Here is a 17,740-nt window from a genome sequence, read left to right on the forward strand (position 1 = left end):
GTGTAACAGCTTCTCACTGCAAATTGTTTCAAAGCCAGTTTGTTGCTGACTTCAACCCGTTCTCTCTGCCTGCTGAGTTAAAATGTGGGACTAGAGCATTCAATAGTCTAACTTTTTCTCTCTCCTTCCCCCTTCCCCCACACCACGCCTTTTAATGGACAGAACTGAAAAGCAAGTATGTCTTTTGCAGGCACTGACACGCTTGGCTCTGAACACTATGGACTTTAATCGGCTAGGGAAAAACTAAAAAAATCTAAGTCCTGTAACGAAAACCAGAAAAGTCTTGCGTGCAACTTTGAGAAAGCAGTTTCAGATGTCAGAGGTCACTGCTGAAGAAAACTTGACTTCTGAACTGTAGAAGCTTCATCATGAAGAAGGTTTTTTTTTTTAAATAACAAGATTGGGTTGTCCAAGACTAGTGCTAATCAGTCCCTTAAAGTCCCAAGATACGTTTTTTTTTACAGTATCAAAACTGTCTTTGATGAACTGTATGCGAGAAGTGTAAAACATGTCGGCATGAAGCTGAAACCGCTACTAAGAGTGTGATATTTAATTTCTCCTGAGTGAGGGTCCAAAGCCTTTTTATTGTTTTTCCAGTTTTTTTTTTTTTTTTTAATTGGCTGTGGTCTCTACTCGGTATAAATAAAGCGGGATATAATTTGGAAGGAGTCTGATAAGATCAATCGCCAGTGAGCTGGTTCTTGAAGTCTTTCATATGGAAGTGAAGAGGGTAGTTCGGAGACTAGGGAGGGGGGCTGTAATTAAATACCACGGGCCGTCTTAACCCTGTCCCTGTGAATCTGCTTTCGACTTTGTTCAATTTCCTTTTTTCTGTGGAGTCCCCTTCATGGTGACAGTTTTTTTTTGTATGTGCTCATCAGAGCGACGTCCTTGTTTGTTGTATTCTGGCGAGAGGTCTTTGTTTTGATGACTTCAGATTTCAGTTTTCCGTTGGGCACCTTTCAACCGTCTTTCTGTGATCAGAGTCAGAACCCACCATTTGAAGATAAATGTTTAAGTACAGCGATCTGAAATGAGGTGGTGTTTTTATGGTCACCCTTTTAACCAAGCTTCCCTTAATGGCAGCTTAAAAACCTCAGCACCGCCCACAGGACAGACTATCGGCCATGGCTCGGGTCACTCTTCTTTCTCAACAGTCGTCTGACTTGCTGATTAAAAGCGTTTACCTTGGGGATGATCATTGACGGCAGTGTAATAAGGAACCATTGATCATTCAGCCAGCACTGCAATTACAGTAAATAGGTACCCACTGCTTTACAAGATGCCCACCCTGTTGTTTTTCCTCCCTTACGGTTTCTGTAGCATATCGTGCACTTCAGGACAGCTGTGTGACTTCAAAGCGTGATCGAGCCCCAGATAGAATAAACTGAAGAGAGAGTGAACGTTGTCATTAAATTCTGTGGCAGCGGAGGGGAGTACAGCCATGGTAAATTGATTCTATTTTAAAATCAGCCAGTCCATTGCTGGAGTGAGAGAGAAAAAAAACGGTAGAAAGTTTTAGAGCCCCCTTACTTAGGGATCAGTGTGTCGGGACAAAGAGGAGGGCCATTGAGAGTCCTGTCACATCTATCAAGGGAGCGCTGAATGGAGGGAACTGGCGCTGTGAATAGGGGACTTGGTTAAAGGACGAAAGGGGGAGGGGCCAGGCGGCCTATTGAAGTGTGGGGACCTTGAAAGGGGCCACAGGGATAAATTGTTTTTCTGCTGCCGGGAGGCGGACCTATTGCACCTTAATCAGCAGTTGCATTTGAGCACAATGATATTATGCAAATTCATAGGGAGATCATTAAAAACAAAATGCAGGGGGGAGTGGTGCGTGTGGGGACAGGGTGGGGATGTGTCTGGGATAGAGCCCAAAAAAATGAAATAAAATCTATAGGCAAGTGTTAAACTGACAGCTTGGAAGTGCTTTCTGTTTGACTTTTAAATAAAATTGTTGTGCATCGTGATGGCCAAATATTTGTGTGCTCCGTGAAACATGTAGCGTGGGCTTTGTGTTTTTCAAAGAAGTTGGGCTTGTGTTGTTGTGCCTTTAGTATGCATGAAAAGTATGTTTTTCCAAATTATTCGTCACACTTAATTTTTCTCATTATGTGTAAAGGGTACGCCGATCTTTATCCACACGTGTAAAGAATCCTTTGTTATGCTTCAGTAGTACTGCTAATTGAAAAAGTGATATTGCGGTGCGTTCATTATGTAGGACTTTCATTTACATATATTCTTTATCAGACGAAAACATTTCTGTACCTAATTCCGGTAAATATATGAATAGAAACTTTTATTCTTTTTTTAAAGCGTAAGTGCTTTGAAGAAAAAATACTGGAAAGATGTTATCGCACAACAAAAAAGTTAGGTTTCAGAGGGTGAAGTGAAATTATAATGGGGTCGTTCAGAAATGCATCATGTAATTGGATGAAATTAAACTGTAGGGTGCAGTGAAAACCGCCTTGTATTATTAAAAAAAAAAAAAAAAAAAAAAAGATTATTGTGCTTATGAAATTAACTTTATTGAAAACAGGCTTCTGTGTAATCAGATTGTAATCATTTCTGCTAGCTGTTTCTTTTTTGCATCACAAACAGTGTTGCTCGAAAACTACAGATTTTTGACCGGCATGTTGTGAGAGGACAGTTGTGTTTGTATCATCCACAAAAAAGCATCTTGAATCACTGTTGCACTTATTTAAAAAAGTGTACAATATAACTTCTTTTACATTTGCAATAGCAGCTCGTGAGATTGTCAAATAAATAAATGGCGGGGGGGGATTAAGATTTAAACGTCTTTTTGAATTACAATTGGGAAATTTCACAGAGAAGGAAAAAGAGCTCCTTGCCTTGCTTTTATTATGCTTGTCAATGAGAATTTATTGGTCTCCGTTCTAACCTTCTTACCAGTGTCAGCTATTCCCACTACAGACGATAAAATTAATTCATAAAACAGCACTTAAACCTACAGCTCTATATTGTGTGACTATCATTCCACGTCAGATGTTTTTGTCCCGAGCTGAATTGCTGAAGACAAGTGTGTTTTCATTTTCGACCCTTTATGTAGTTTCTCTTGTGCGTGTGGCAGGTCTCGCACTGTTACACACAGAGGAATGTAAACATGGAGGCTGGTCTGAGTTGCATCTTCTGGAGATGGCCATCATTTTGCAGTTTTGAATTCTTGCAGGATTATACTCCTATTGAATCGGGGTAAAGATTTGGAAAAATGCTCGGACGGGGCAGTCCTACAGGGTTATCCTTTGAAGGACAACCGGTTTTGTTTTTTTAAATCGCAAATTTTAAGCTATTTGTTCTCTTTGAAGTTGATAATTCTGTGACTGGCACAAACAACAATAGATCCCGTTATTGGATAATTTATCTATTAATGAAAAGTTTGCTTGTGCACATAAACTTGTCTACCCGTGCTTCTTAGCGTGGGTAATTAGGTAATCGCAAATACAATTTGTTCCTGAGGAATTCGGTCATATATTTGAAGAAACCTTGCATTGAATTGGATTTTTCTGCCATTTAAATAGAAGCACTTTCATTTGAATTCAGTTTAATCCTCTACTGTGAGCTAATTAAGTCCAGTATAAATATGGCTCCAGCTTTGGCTGTAATTGCCTCATCTTGTTTTCTTCTGTGTTTATCTTCTGTTGAATGAGGTTAATTGAGTAGGGTCCCTCTCTCACAGAGCCCTTAGGGAGAACAGTATTCTACGTAGGTCACTAATGGCTTTAAAATGTGTTCAAAACAATGTATAGATTTCCCTCCTCTCCCTTAATCAATCTGTCGTTTTCATCCTCTCATATGCTTTCATTCCTATCCAACTCCATTTTTGTAATCATGAACCAATCTGGGCCCTGTCAGTGCGAGGGGTGGCATGTTTCCATATTGCATTGAGAGGCGAATGGCAGTCTCTGGTGAATGTTAAGCCATTAAGTCAAGCACTCCTAGCTGAGCCAGAGACTGGTACGGCACAGAAAACAGGCCCCTGCCAACCATTGGGTCTTCCCGTGAGAGTAAAACGGACTGCTTTACACGCCTTCAGGGCATCCCCAGACACGCACTGAAAGATGCCCGTGAGACCAAACTGAAACTCATGGGAGCTGTGCATTAAAGGAAAGTTCCTTAGCCAAAATATCTGCCTCATTGCATACAGCGAAGGTATTTATCAACTTGGTGTGGGAGATGGTGCTCAAAATGAATATAATTGTGTGTGTGTGTGTGTGTAGGGGGGGTTGCATTGCTCCACTTGAATGAGAAAAGGACGTTGTATTAACATGCAAATTAAATCTGATTCCCTGTCTAGTTACCTCACCCTGTAAGCTACTGGCCCACATATCATCTTGTTAGTATGGTAAACAAACAAAAATAACGGTAGGTTACGTTGCCCATATGGTGTGATCCGGTTTTATTTATTTATTTTCTCTGTGCTCACAGCTTTGCCGCAGTTTTGTCGGCGGTATTAATTGCTGTCAGTTATCAGTGGAAAGTAAGTGGCAATTCGATTCAGAATGCATCACATTTTCTTGGTTTATTTCGGTTTCCCAGGCAACGGAGTGGGGCCCAGACGAAGACACCAGGAGGTCCTGTCAAAGCAAAGGGAAGACAGAGGTAACTTTGAGCTGCTCAAGTCTGACGGATCTCCGTGAATATTTAAATTCGCCCAAAACACAGATTTCGGATTAAGGAGGCAAATTGGATCAGCAGATTGTCAAATCTACAGGGATTCGACGTGCTCAGACGGAACGTTTTGTACAGTTATATTAAACGTAGAACGTGTTGTTTTGGCACCGAGATGCATCCCAGCATTCCTGGGAAGTTTAATATTCACTTCGTTGATCGAGACGCATTGTTAGCATTTGTTTTCCTAGTCTGTGAGACGGGATTCCAGTAGTATAGTGCCTGAGGACACTTAGCCTTTCTGTCAGGGCCAGTTTGTATCTGCTCGACACTTATACATAAATTAACCATAAACGGATGTGACGGACACATTTATTTCAGCAAGATAGAATATAACCCCCCCTCCCCTCTTCCTGATGATACTTAATTTACAGCGTGTGTATTTAGGCTTTAGAATCAGCTTCACAATAAATTGAAATTCCCCTGTGGTCGTCATAAATCCCTCAGGTAGAGTTATTGTCTATCCACCACCCCCTGCTGCAAACTGAAAAAGGCCTGCGATGCTGTCACGGCCTCCCGTTTGTCATTCTGTATGCCCGTGACTTACGGCAATAAATCTGACCCGCCGACTGCAATCTCCTCACCACGTCAACACATTACTTTTTCACAGGTGGAGTGCCAGAATTACATCCGGGTGCTGCTCATCAATGCCAAGAAAGTTTTCACCTGTGGCACGAATGCGTTTCTACCGGTCTGCACGACTCGACAGGTATGGTATTTCATTCATCATTGACCTGACCTTAGCATGAGGGCAGAGGAGTCTCCAGTCGACCCTTACGTGTCACAGCAGTCAAAGTTTAGTAGCAGGTCCCGAAGGCCGAGAGCCAGCCATTGGGGCTTTCATATAAGAGTCCTCTCCCAATAAATCTCCTCTGATCAAATCTATGCATCACACCAGTACTCCTGTCTGCTCTCCTACGGGTTCACACTGGCAAGGGATGCATAGTTTTCAGTACGTGCGGAGGGTTTTTGATGCCAAATAAAAAACAAGCAAGTTATATTTCTATTCATTTTCCACACAGCGGTGCAGGAATATTTATATGCTTGATCATATCCAACAAAGGCCAGATGATGGGGGGAGAAAAGTGTGAAATATAGAAGCATCATCCGGTCGCACGGCTTCAGCGCACTGCAGGAACTCACTGGGTTAGGAAACCATTTGATGTTTGTGTATTTAAATTTGCCCACAGAGCAGGAGACATCAGAATTCGTTCTCAGGTGTGGGGCAGAATGAAACTCCTGTGTCTCTCCTTCCCAGGTCGGGAACATGAGCCGAGTGATTGACAAGGTGAACGGGGTGGCCCGCTGCCCGTACGACCCTCGGCACAACTCCACCGCGGTGGTGACGGCCCGGGGAGAGCTGTACGCTGCGACCGTCATCGACTTCTCGGGGAGAGACCCTGTCATCTACCGCAGTCTGGGGAACATGCCCCCCCTCCGTACGGCACAGTACAACTCCAAATGGCTAAACGGTATGAAACTCGCCTATCCGGGGATTTACATTAACCGTGTGTTGCAGTGCCACGTTGAGATAATCACTGCTTCTCCAAACGCATTGTTCTGTCTCCTTGTCCAAACACCTCACTGTGATCTACAGGGAATAAGATGGTGTCCTTGAAAGACGCAAATAATCACTGAGTTGCTGTAGCAAAGTTTTTATTTCAACCTGTAGCCAGGGTCATCAATAATATAACACAAAACACAATTAGAAAGAAATACGATCTATATATATATATATATATATATATATTTTTTTTTTAATGAATCATTCTGTTTACTTCCCAAATAGTTTTAATTAGTCTTCCTGTTTAAGATACAGAATAACACTGTTTTATAACACATATATAACCCTTTCCTCATCTGAAGTCCGAGACAAATCCATCGCTCATTTCACATGAGTTGCAACTGACTTTAAGCTGCGATATTCAGGGAATCTCAGACAGATGTCTAGGCACTTAAGATGCTCATCAGCATGATTACAGTGCATTTTAGTCCTGTGCATATCAGTTGAAATTACAGTGCGGCTTTTAAAGGGTTTCCTCTGCCGAGATTGTGTTCGGGGCGCTTGCTTAATAAGCGTTCTTTTGTCTGTAACACCTCAATTTCTCCAGTATTTTACTTCTACAGTGCGTCATCTTCTCTCTCCTTCTAACGCTCAATAAATCAAAGGCACTTGGTTGTATCGATAGCACAAACGCTGCCTACAATAAGAACCCAACTATATGATTTGAATATGCTGAAGATGTTTGTGTTTGGCCGAGTATATCAAATGACCTTCTGTTTGTGTAGTTCTTGTCCGCAAGAGCTGACGCTGACATGAATAAAGCAAGTGCTTTCAGATAAAGGTAGAGTCTGCAGTCCTTCTCTTTTAGAGGGGGTTTCAGGGCTCACTTTGCCATTGCTGGAATGAACCCAAGGCATAGTTTTTTTTTTTTTATACTTCTGACTTCTTGCTAATAAAAAGAACTGCTACTCCCTTGTAACTCATAAACTAAAGCTGACAGCTGTTTGTAGGCTGAACAATGTTTCATTGCAGCAAGGAAAACTTTATTATTTGGATATATAAGAGCTTAAAGATGTATACTTGAAGTGTATTTAATGGGAGTGTTGGTTTGTAGGGATCTCAGACAGCCTGCCTCTCTCCAAGTAAACAAACAAAAAAACTGCTTTGCTGAAGGATTCTGTGTTTTAGATTTTTTTTTTTTTTGTCTTGATTGGTTTTTGTTTTGTTTTTCATCTCTGTTTGAATTTGGGTTTTAACTGTGGAGTGCTAAGGTTATCTAGCGAGGAGTGTGGATGTTTAAAGGTCAGACACTTCAGTTTTCTCATTTCAAAAGCTTATTCTCTTTTTTTAATCTCTGGTTAAATTTAGGAATGTCTCTTATGTGTCCCTTGAAAGTATCTGTAGTTCTTTGAGTGAGTGCCTTGCATTGAGCAATCGAGTTGAATCACAAGATGCCAGATGATATGAATCGTGTTGGTTCTAGATTTAGTCAGTTTCTGAGGTAACTCCATAGAAGTGAGTGGGATGATTGAATATGCAGTCAGAGATTTCACATTCACTGTTTTAGCTCTGTGTGTGTGTGTCACTATATATGTGTGTTAGTGTATCCATTTCACCTCGTTTCAGAACCAAACTTCATTTCTGCCTACGACGTTGGGCTGTTCACCTATTTCTTCCTGAGGGAGAACGCCGTGGAGCACGACTGTGGCAAGACGGTGTACTCGAGGGTGGCGCGCGTGTGCAAGAACGACATCGGGGGGCGCTTCCTGCTGGAGGACACCTGGACCACGTTCATGAAGGCCAGGCTGAACTGCTCGCGCTCCGGGGAGATCCCTTTCTATTACAACGAGCTGCAGAGCACCTTCTACCTCCCTGAGCAGGACCTCATCTACGGCATCTTCACCACTAATGTGTAAGTCGCACGTTTGGAAGGCCTAATAATTAATTGAACTATGAGCTGGACATCTGGGTTTCTGGAGTCATCACATTGGCACTGTATCATTGTTCCACATTACTTTGCTTTCTATTGTATTAGCACTGTGTGTTTCATTACCGTTCATAGTTTTCATGTGGTTTTATTGCAAATGACCCCTTGAGGGTGTTGTTGTTTTTTTCCCACCTTTTATTCCTATAATAATGTCTGAATGTGGCTTTCTGCAAACTGGTTATTTCTTCTTGAAGATCACTAGGGGTGTTTAGAGCTAAAAATTGTATGATAAGCCAATCTTATTGAGTATTTCACCCTTGGGTTATTTTTATTTTCTTCCAAAGAAAACATAAGATCTAGTAAACAAACAGCCTTGTCATGTGTGTTAGTGAGACGCTGGAAAGATTTGTGGACCGACTTTGTTTGATGTATTTATTTATTTGGATGTTTGTTTGCTGAGAGGCGCTTGAGAGAGGTTGGGAAGGAAAACACTATGGTAGTCCATAAGGTTGCAGGCCTTTCCATGCATAATTCGTCCAAGCAAATGCATTTTACTGTTCAGACTGCAACGCGGCAGGTCTGATCCCAGCTCCCTTCAGCTGCAATCAGGCTTTATTGAAAAGAGGAGAATTTGCGTATCCATAAGTGTATCCTAAGTTTTTGCTCAAGGAAATGAAACGGCTGTTCTTTCATCAACCACTTCAAATGAGGAGGCAATAACCCAGGGCCATATTTAATCTCAACACAGCTTTAGAGCAGGCAAAAAGTCTTGAGGCAGTGAAGATGAAGAAATTCAATACACTTTGTTTTTCTAAAATGTTGTCTAAACAGCAGCTTAGAAAAAATGTAGAAGACAAAGCTGCTTTAAATGTACGTTTCTATTTTCAGCCTTCAAATGTGCTTGTACTATATTTTTTCACCTTTTTACCTGGAACGGCAGTTGCTCAGCATTTGCTCTCGGGGGATCCTGCCTCATTGTGCCATGGGGGACTTTATAAAATAACTGTTGCTTTACCCAAGGTGAGAGTGTGGAGTAATAGAAAATGTTAATGTAATCATAAAGTACAGCATCTCCAGTAACTGCCTGAAATAAATTGAGCACCTTCCATAACGTTCCCCGGGGAAATAGATCACCAAAGTTGCGTTCGTCCCAGAGATGTTGTTCAAAGACTTGGCAGTGGTTGTGTGTGTTTTTTGTGAGACAAGGCTGAGTTGTGAGAACCTAAATGGGGCCGACCCATCCTGTTAATTAACTGCTGCTCTCACTGGTGTCTCAACCCCGGGCGCTGGAAAGGCCGAGAGTCCTGATTACAGCCTGGGGGATCTCCGTGGCATAGCTTTTATATTTCTCTTCCATTTTTTTTTTTAGGTTGGATTTGAAATAGAATAGCGGAGTAATGATTTCATACTTGGACATCCATTTTTTATTTTCTCTGCTTCTGATATTACTGCTGATGTACTGCAGCAAGTGTATGTAAATGAGTATGTGTGTGATGCACAGTAGTTTCCTTAGTCAGCCCAAGCACTTGGTTTCCCCTCTCCGCGTGGCTCCTGGGGGTGTTGAGTGGGTTTGCAACGTCAGGAGCAGCTTTCGTTGGTGTTTGGGCATTGTCAGCATTCAATAAAATGTGAAAGGCAGAGATAAAAGAGCACTGAGTTTGCATATGGTGACATTATAGATTAAGCACATCTGTGGGTGCATCCTTTTTACTTGTTTTAGTTCACGTCTGTCTTTCAGTTTCAGGCTTCTGACTGCTTTTGTTTTGCTGTGGAGGAAAATACCCTGAGGGGCTGAAAGACTCAGATTAATTTCAATTTTTGGCCTTATCACTGCCCAGGCTGTTTACAGTTTAAAGACTGGCGTAAAAACAACGCTGGGGGGTTGAACTGCAAGTTAGTAACTACATACAGAGGAAAGGGTACATTTTCTCTTTCTTTAAGAACACTGTGTTCTGGAGACCTTATTTGATATTTCACTGCTTGGGTTTCATTGCACTTGCGCTTCAGTGTTTTATTTCATTAAAGAGACGGGCTACACCCTTCCTCTGACTTAACGTTTGGAGGACTTTGGAAGATTGCATGGACGACTGACTGGAGCCAAGCTGAGTGTCAGCAGGACTCAACTGGCCAACAGGGAGCTAATGAAGGCTTAGTTTGAGATTAACCTCTCCCTTCCTTCAAGTACTCTGTGAACTTGAGATACGGCAAAGTAAGGGACAGCCGAGTAACAGCCTTCAGCCTGTGACATTTGTAAAGTAAATTGATGCACTGCTGGGCAAAAGATTGCTTTGTTATGCAGGGGGGCAAAGAAATTTGCTTTGTCATCGGTGCTGGCAGGATTTATTTATGCAGGGCAGAACTCTTCACACAGATAACCCAGTGCAAATTATTTTATAGCCACTGGAACAATGCCGTACAGTATGTTACTGAATTAGGCTTTAACCTTGTTCCACTTAAGGCCATTTATTCAGGCAATGAAAATAAGACGATCTTGGAGATTGGAAGGTGAACAGAATCTAATTCTCATTATTCTTTCTTTGCCCAGATGTAGCCTGTGCAAAGAAGCAAGGCTTTGTAGTCCCAGGCTTTTCTTTTGTGTGTGCAAGTGTTTCCATTTCTGTAGACCCTGTTTAATAAAAGATGTGGACGGGACCGCTAAAAGGGTCCTGTCCTGACACTAGAATTATGCGAGCACAGACGATTTCAAAGGGGATCTGGTACAAAGCCATCTTAGAGAAGACCTGAGAGACGTAGAGCACAGCATTCAAAGCTTTGTAAACAGAGCACTCAAAGACCTGAGGTGGCTAGAGGATTGATTTAACTAAATATTTCATCGAAATAAGCAAAGTAGTTCATAGATATTAGTTCTGATAATGCTTGATCTTAGTTATCTTTGTTCTTTGGTTCCAGTTTAAAATGTTCATAGTTAACAAAGCAGCACAAATACACAGACTAACAACAGGGGTAAAAAACAAAGCATTCTTTAATAGATGCTAATGCGTGCGTGCACAGACTATTTAGATATAGATATATATTTACTATACTATATATTTACAATCATGAATGGTAATCAGTAATTTTTGCATTTAGAGGTCAAAGGCTTGTATCCTGTTACTCGATGGGCAATGATTCTGCCTTTATTTATCAGCACAGAAGTCTGTTGAACAAATACAAATACACAAATGGTGTGAAAACCTATGCAAGTTGGGTTTTTCGCATTTTCACTGTGCTGGTGTAGCGCACGCTTAGCATTGGGTTTCTCAGGCATAGTTTTACCGCCCGGCCAATTGCTTGATGGAACATAATCCCAGGCTGGCAGTGACTGAGACCAAATCCTTTGAAAAAGCCTTCAGCTGAATGTAGGATTGTAAAACACACATATAAACAAGTAATTTGCTTGTGGGTTTTGTGGCAACCGCATGTGTGGATCTCATTAGTTTGGAGGTCTGTGGCGTCCGCCTGGTTTTATCCAGTAAAACGGCGTTCATGCCTGGAGTTTGCAGAACTTCACTGCTTTGCAAGGTTGTAGGACATTAAAAAGCTTTTTACTGATATTGGAGGGCAGGACCAAGGTGGGCTAAAAGTTCAACATTTCAACTTGCCAGACTTCTCGTCTGAGCATAAATACTGCTCGTCCTCCTTTTCCTCTCCCTCTCAAATGTTCCTGCGCTGCACACACACAGTCCAATCACTTTAAGCTGCTATAAGGTGATTCTCATTAATCCTGTGGGCAAGAGGCCAGAGACACTTTCTATCTGTAAAGGGCAACTCAATTCCAGACACTCTCATTTATATTACTTCAATTAACATATTGGATTTAATTTATAAGAATATGCCACTTTTGCATAAAATAAATTAACGTTCATTAATTTTAAAAGGGGGGTGGGGGGTGGGGAGACTTAATATTGTGCGTGTGTGTTTGTACATATGTGCATATACAACCATAGATTTCTGCATTTTCTATAATAAATATATACATATATTTATAAACAAGTTGCCATTGCAACAAAATCACAATATTGTATATAATATATTGCAGGATATATAATGTACAGGATATATAAAATACATATATACAAGTCCCACCAGGTGAATTCTTTAGATATAATTCCCCTATCATACTCTGAGAGACCCTGAGGAAAACACGGCCATGTCTCCGAACACCAGGCTGCACTGTACAGATGTGCATTGCAGAGATAGCCCTGAACCAGGATACAGGATATATGAATTACTTTCTCCAGAACTGAGATAACCTGTGTACTACGCTGTTCATTTATTTATACCTTTTGGGCACTGACAGTTCTGTGACCGCTTTCCAGGTTTGTAATTTTTCTTTTTTTTTATATGCAGGAACAGCATTGCAGCTTCAGCGGTTTGTGCGTTCAATCTGAGCGCCATTACCCAGGCTTTTAATGGGCCGTTCCGCTATCAGGAGAACCCGCGCTCGACATGGCTGCCAACCCCCAATCCCATTCCCAACTTTCAGGTAGGCTTTGTGCATTTCTTTGGCTTTTGAGACTGTAGTTCCCAGCCAGCCAGCAGGTGGCAGCCTTCCTCCAGTGCCCAACGAATAAATATCATGAATATTAAAAAACAAACTGTTGAGGGTTGGGAGCATTCTAAAGTAATGGACAGTATCCTGCAAAGTAGATATAGACTAACAATTGCGGACCTTATTGATTTGGACAAAAGTGTGGTGACTCCATAATATACTAAGTTTCATTTTCATTGTCTACCGTATTTCAATATAGGCTACAAGCAAAACTGTAGTCACATTGTACCGAGCCTTGACTACCTCTCCTTTCACCTCCCAGTGTGGCACAATCAATGACAGCTCGGCCAACGAGAACCTGACGGAGCGCAGTCTGCAGGACGCCCAGCGCTTGTTCCTGATGAATGACGTGGTGCAGCCCGTCTCCGTCGACCCCCTCGTGATGCAGGACAACATCCGCTTCTCCAAGCTGGTGGTGGACATTGTGCAGGGCAGGGACACGCTCTACCACGTCATGTACATCGGAACAGGTACGGCGGGAAGGGCACGAGCCAAATCCATATTCGGCCCTTGTGATTTTGAAACCGGCGAGGTCACAGCATTGCCTCTCTCACCCAATCAGAGTACGGCACTATCCTGAAGGCCCTCTCCACAGCCAATAAGAACCTGCGAGGATGTTACCTGGAAGAACTGCAGCTCCTCCCCCCCGGCTCGAGGGAGCCAATCCTAGACCTTCAGATCCTTCACAGTGATAGGTCGCTTTTCGTGGGCCTGAACGACAAGGTGTTGAAGATACCCCTGGAGAGATGTTCTACCTACAAAAACGAGAAGTGAGTGAACACTGATTTTATTTACTCGTGCTCATGATTCTTTTGGCTCTGCTTTATATTCATATTATACAGTGACTGAGATGAAAGAATGCTTGTAGACATGTGCTTTTGTGTTGCGGTTAATGGCACCTCAAGGCCTGGTCCATTAACCCACTCGCAGAGAGACGAGGTCACACAGGGGAGCTGTGAATACAAGTCAGGCTTAATTTGGGCAATGTCAGAGGAGAGTGCCTTGTCAGCTGTCCCTTCTGAGTGTCCCAGTCCTGTCTCTGTAGGACGCCCCCTCTGCTGAATCAGCTTCCTCCCCCCACCCCCATGTGGGCAGACGCACCACGAGGATGTGGGAATGTGAAATCAGGTCCTGGCTCTACCGAGGCAGGGCAGGGAGATGTACAGGGCTTGAGCTCTGCTTTAAGCTCTTGGGGCTCCGAGGGGCTCGAAGGGGAACGGTTTGCATGGGGCGTGTTTTAGTATTAGTACTGAACCGGACTGTTGCATGACCTGAATGAAACCATTACAATTAATAATCGGTTTCATCCTATACGTATACGGAACCCAACGTCAATGTGAGGTTGAAAGAACATTAATGAGAGAAAAACAGTCTGGGATCTGCACCCTTAATTTTGCTGTGTCTCTGCGAACATCTGTTTTTGTTTTGGTGGTGGTGTTGTGTAAAGTGCAGGGTAGTTTGTAATACTGCCAATAAAGAAACCGTGGGTCCAACGGCGTAATCGCTCTCCCTCGGTGCCTCTCCGTGACCCACAGAGTACAGTGAGGTTGTTCCCCACCTCCAGCCGGGGCGGGGGATAATATGACATCTTAATCGCGTTGTGCTGAATCTGCAGCTAAAGGTAAAGGTTGAGTTCCCTTCCCTCTCCGGTGAGAAGATAAGGGATTTGCATATTGTCAACTGGCAGGCTACACTCCAACAAGCAAACCTGACAGCAGGGGAAAGAAAGAAAGGACCATGAATATTCAACATTTCAAAGATACCCTGAAACACTTGGCATTAGTATGCATCAGGTTTCTGAATCAAACGAGAGGAAGTTGCAGAAAAAAATCAAGCAGTCTAGGTTTTCGCACAAAAAACCCCCAAGTCAAAATAATAAACATCTTCACCATCTTTATAAAATTGTGAATTTTAGTCTTATTTTCTAACTAGTTAATATACTTTCTTATGTATTTAAATATACATGCTTTGTTTAAATGATAGGGGCCACCGAGTTATTTTCAAGTCTTTGTTTTCATGATCTGATTGGCTGAAGGTCAGTATATCCTACTATATCATAAATAACTCCGATACAACTCTAGGTAACTGCAGGTCTGAGACAATCGGAACGGACACCTGGGCACCATCACCTCTGTAAACTCTTCATTCTCGCTATTTTGTGCATTCAATTAAAGTTTGTAAATGTTTCTGTCAGTAGGGACGGCGGTACCCAGCTGTGCCTAATTATGAATTAAATAAACCCCCTCTGCATGGGCCTTTTGTGTGTCTCTATTAAACACAGCCTTGCTCCTAACCAGATGGCCATTCTGCACAATAATCACCTCAGGAGCCGATCTCAGCGTAGAACCTTTTTTTCCTTCTCCTCTTCTTAAATTGAATGAAACAACATCCTCTAGGCTCCCCTCCGCTCTCCCGATCATGCGGCCAGACAATCAAAATGTAAATCATAGAGATTTCACGAGGTCCCCTCATGTAAACATTCTCTCAATGGAAATAATGTTTTTGTCTGTGTAACTTTTTTGTTTCGTTTTGTCACTTCCCCCCTCTCTCCACAGTAGGATATAAACTATAGCACTCCTTTTAACTGCAAACTTTTGTTACTTTAAGTTTAAATTTCAAAATCTGGTGTAGTTAATGATCTTTAGCATTTGTTTTAAAGAGCACTTTCATTGTCGTGTGTCTGTGTATATTGCTATAGATTAGATATTTGTTTTCTCATTTAAATAATCTGTTATCAGTTATCTCCTCTAATGTGCCGTTGAACCATTTGAACAGTGTCCATTTCATCTGAAATATCTCCCAGTGATAGATTAGGATATTTGCCCTCTGGGTTTTGTTTCACTCTGCGTTCGGGCTCGGCCCTTAAGTGTTTAATGGGGTTAAGGTCAGGGGACGAGGGGGGGAGAGCATCCATTTCAGATCCTGTTTTCTTGAAGTGTTTTTGTGTTCTTGAAGAAGTAGTTCTTGACAATTTGAGTGATGCTGTTCCTTTAATTATGTACAATTTGTTAGTGAAGTAAATTTCTTCTGTTTATGGACAGACGCACACCACCACCAAACCTTACTGTTACCAACTCCACGTTTTACTTTCGTCAGTCATAATTGAAAATATTTAATAGACTTTCTTGAGTCTGGGCTCCTATTTCTGTGTGTGTTTAGTTACATTCAATTCACCCCCTTTTTTTTTTATTAAACCTTCTCCCATAACCACAGTCAATTATGATCCTCTGATAACTTCTTATTAATATATATATATATATATATATATATAATGTATGTGCGCACGTGTGTGTGTGGGTGTGTCTTGACTTCTTCGCAAAGTATATTGCATGTTTTAGTTATTTTGTATGTGGAGTCTGCAGAAAGCTGCTTCAATTCATTTCAATCTCTCACAGTCCAGATTTGTCTATGGAGCTTTTTCCATTTGATTCCCGTCTAAAAATACTTTGCTTGCTCCAGAAAACGCTTCCCTCTGGAAATAAATAAGATCAGTGCTGCTGGTATGAATGGTGGTAGCTGTTCATGGTCAGCGATATTTGTTATAGAGGGGGCTTTAATGCAGTTTTACTCCAACTGTGTGCAGTTCTGCTTCTGAACAGAATTACAGATGCCTACATCGGAGAAAAAATCTGATTGAAGAAACGCAGCTTCAGAATTTCATGCAGTCATTTAGTTTTATTTGGAAGCCTACTATATTCATGATGCATACAAAGAGGAGATCTTATAAACTCATTTTTAAACACTTCACACAATATGTTGGAGAATCAAACGTGTCCTGTGTTGGTAATGTAATACAAATTAAGTTTCCGTTTATCTTAAAAAGCTCGAATGTTTCACGAAACGGGAAACGTTTATGAATTACTTTTATGTAAAATGTCTCTCCGTTTATTGTAAATCTGGTTCTGCTTTGTTGTAATTACATTTGACCTCTTAAATCTCAACTTCCGCTAAGTCCCTAAGAGCTTAGCCTTCAGTTTTCCGTTGAGAAACTAATTTACTTTGCTCCTACTGCAATTTGTTTTCGGAGAACAGAATGCCAGTGAAGCTTTTTTAAACATCTATCAACTTCATCTAACATTAATTCAGAAGGTAATGCAGTTTGGGGAGAAAAAAAATCTTTATATGATCCTGCTGTTGAAAAGGTACGGCTTTGGTCTTGCGGAGTTAGTGAGATCCTAAGGCTTTGGGACAAGCAAGTGAAGTGCTGAAATGTAGCTGTCAGAAAAGGCTGATCACATTATTTCATTGTGATGGATATGGAGGTTTGTTGCTGTGGTTGGAGATTAACTACAAAGTTGTTGTAGCAGACGGTTATAAAAAGTGTAACAAGCCTCGTTTCCTCTCCAGAAAACCACAATTAGTTTGTCCCTTGAAAGGTATCTTTAGTGTTTTCCAATAAATTATCCATCTAATATGACATCTCTCTTGAAACATAGACATTTTATAATTTTTGTTACCATTCAGTTATATAATTCCTGGCAGTTTATGTAACTAAATAGATTAACTCTTATATTATTGAGAACAGGAATATTTGTAAAAACTCTTGCTGGGCTTCTTTCTCTTTTGTGCCCATTGGTTAAAGTTATACAGCTGAAGGATTTTGAGACCAATTACTAGAAATTGTACGTATGCAATTTGCAGCCCGAGCCTCCAGGAGTGTTGAAACCGTGGACTTTTCTCTCAATTTGTTTCCACCTCAAAGCTTGAAGAGTGTCAAAAGATTAGGGAAGAAATTGGGATAGTATTGCCTAGCAGGGAAAACTTCTCATTTTGGAAGAGGCCCTCCTGACTGTTACAATTTATAACATGTTGTTGTGGCCGGTTTGTCAATGGGGTGCTAAAGGCAGCGCAGTCGGAAATCACTGTTCTAGAGCCGGCGTTGGTGCTCGGAAAAAAAGGTAATCAGAAACTCTGAAAGTGTTTATTACGAACAGCAGAGTGCTTTGATTTTTATGTTGGTTTCCTCTGGCTGAGCCCCGGAATTAAAGCAATTTCTATCTGAGGTTTGATTCATTACTTCGAGGGTTTGGTTGTATTTCTGTTGTGCCGCAAAGACAGTAAAAACTTA

General features: G+C 41.5%; 1 protein-coding gene across 3 annotated transcripts in view; it reads left to right on the top strand.

The window, feature by feature from the left end:
• sema5ba (sema domain, seven thrombospondin repeats (type 1 and type 1-like), transmembrane domain (TM) and short cytoplasmic domain, (semaphorin) 5Ba) overlaps positions 1-17,740 on the top strand; it is a 92,767-nt gene that overhangs the window by 56,324 nt on the left and 18,703 nt on the right. For all 3 annotated transcript variants that reach the window (XM_066687420.1, XM_066687421.1, XM_066687422.1), the window contains 7 exons: positions 4,558-4,620; positions 5,300-5,398; positions 5,948-6,161; positions 7,820-8,105; positions 12,471-12,606; positions 12,935-13,142; positions 13,235-13,442. In XM_066687420.1, the coding sequence (XP_066543517.1) occupies positions 4,558-4,620; positions 5,300-5,398; positions 5,948-6,161; positions 7,820-8,105; positions 12,471-12,606; positions 12,935-13,142; positions 13,235-13,442 (1,214 nt within the window). The remainder of the gene's footprint in view (positions 1-4,557; positions 4,621-5,299; positions 5,399-5,947; positions 6,162-7,819; positions 8,106-12,470; positions 12,607-12,934; positions 13,143-13,234; positions 13,443-17,740) is intronic.

The sequence above is a fragment of the Amia ocellicauda genome, chromosome 16, assembly GCF_036373705.1.
Source record: "Amia ocellicauda isolate fAmiCal2 chromosome 16, fAmiCal2.hap1, whole genome shotgun sequence".
Classification (NCBI taxonomy): domain Eukaryota; kingdom Metazoa; phylum Chordata; class Actinopteri; order Amiiformes; family Amiidae; genus Amia; species Amia ocellicauda.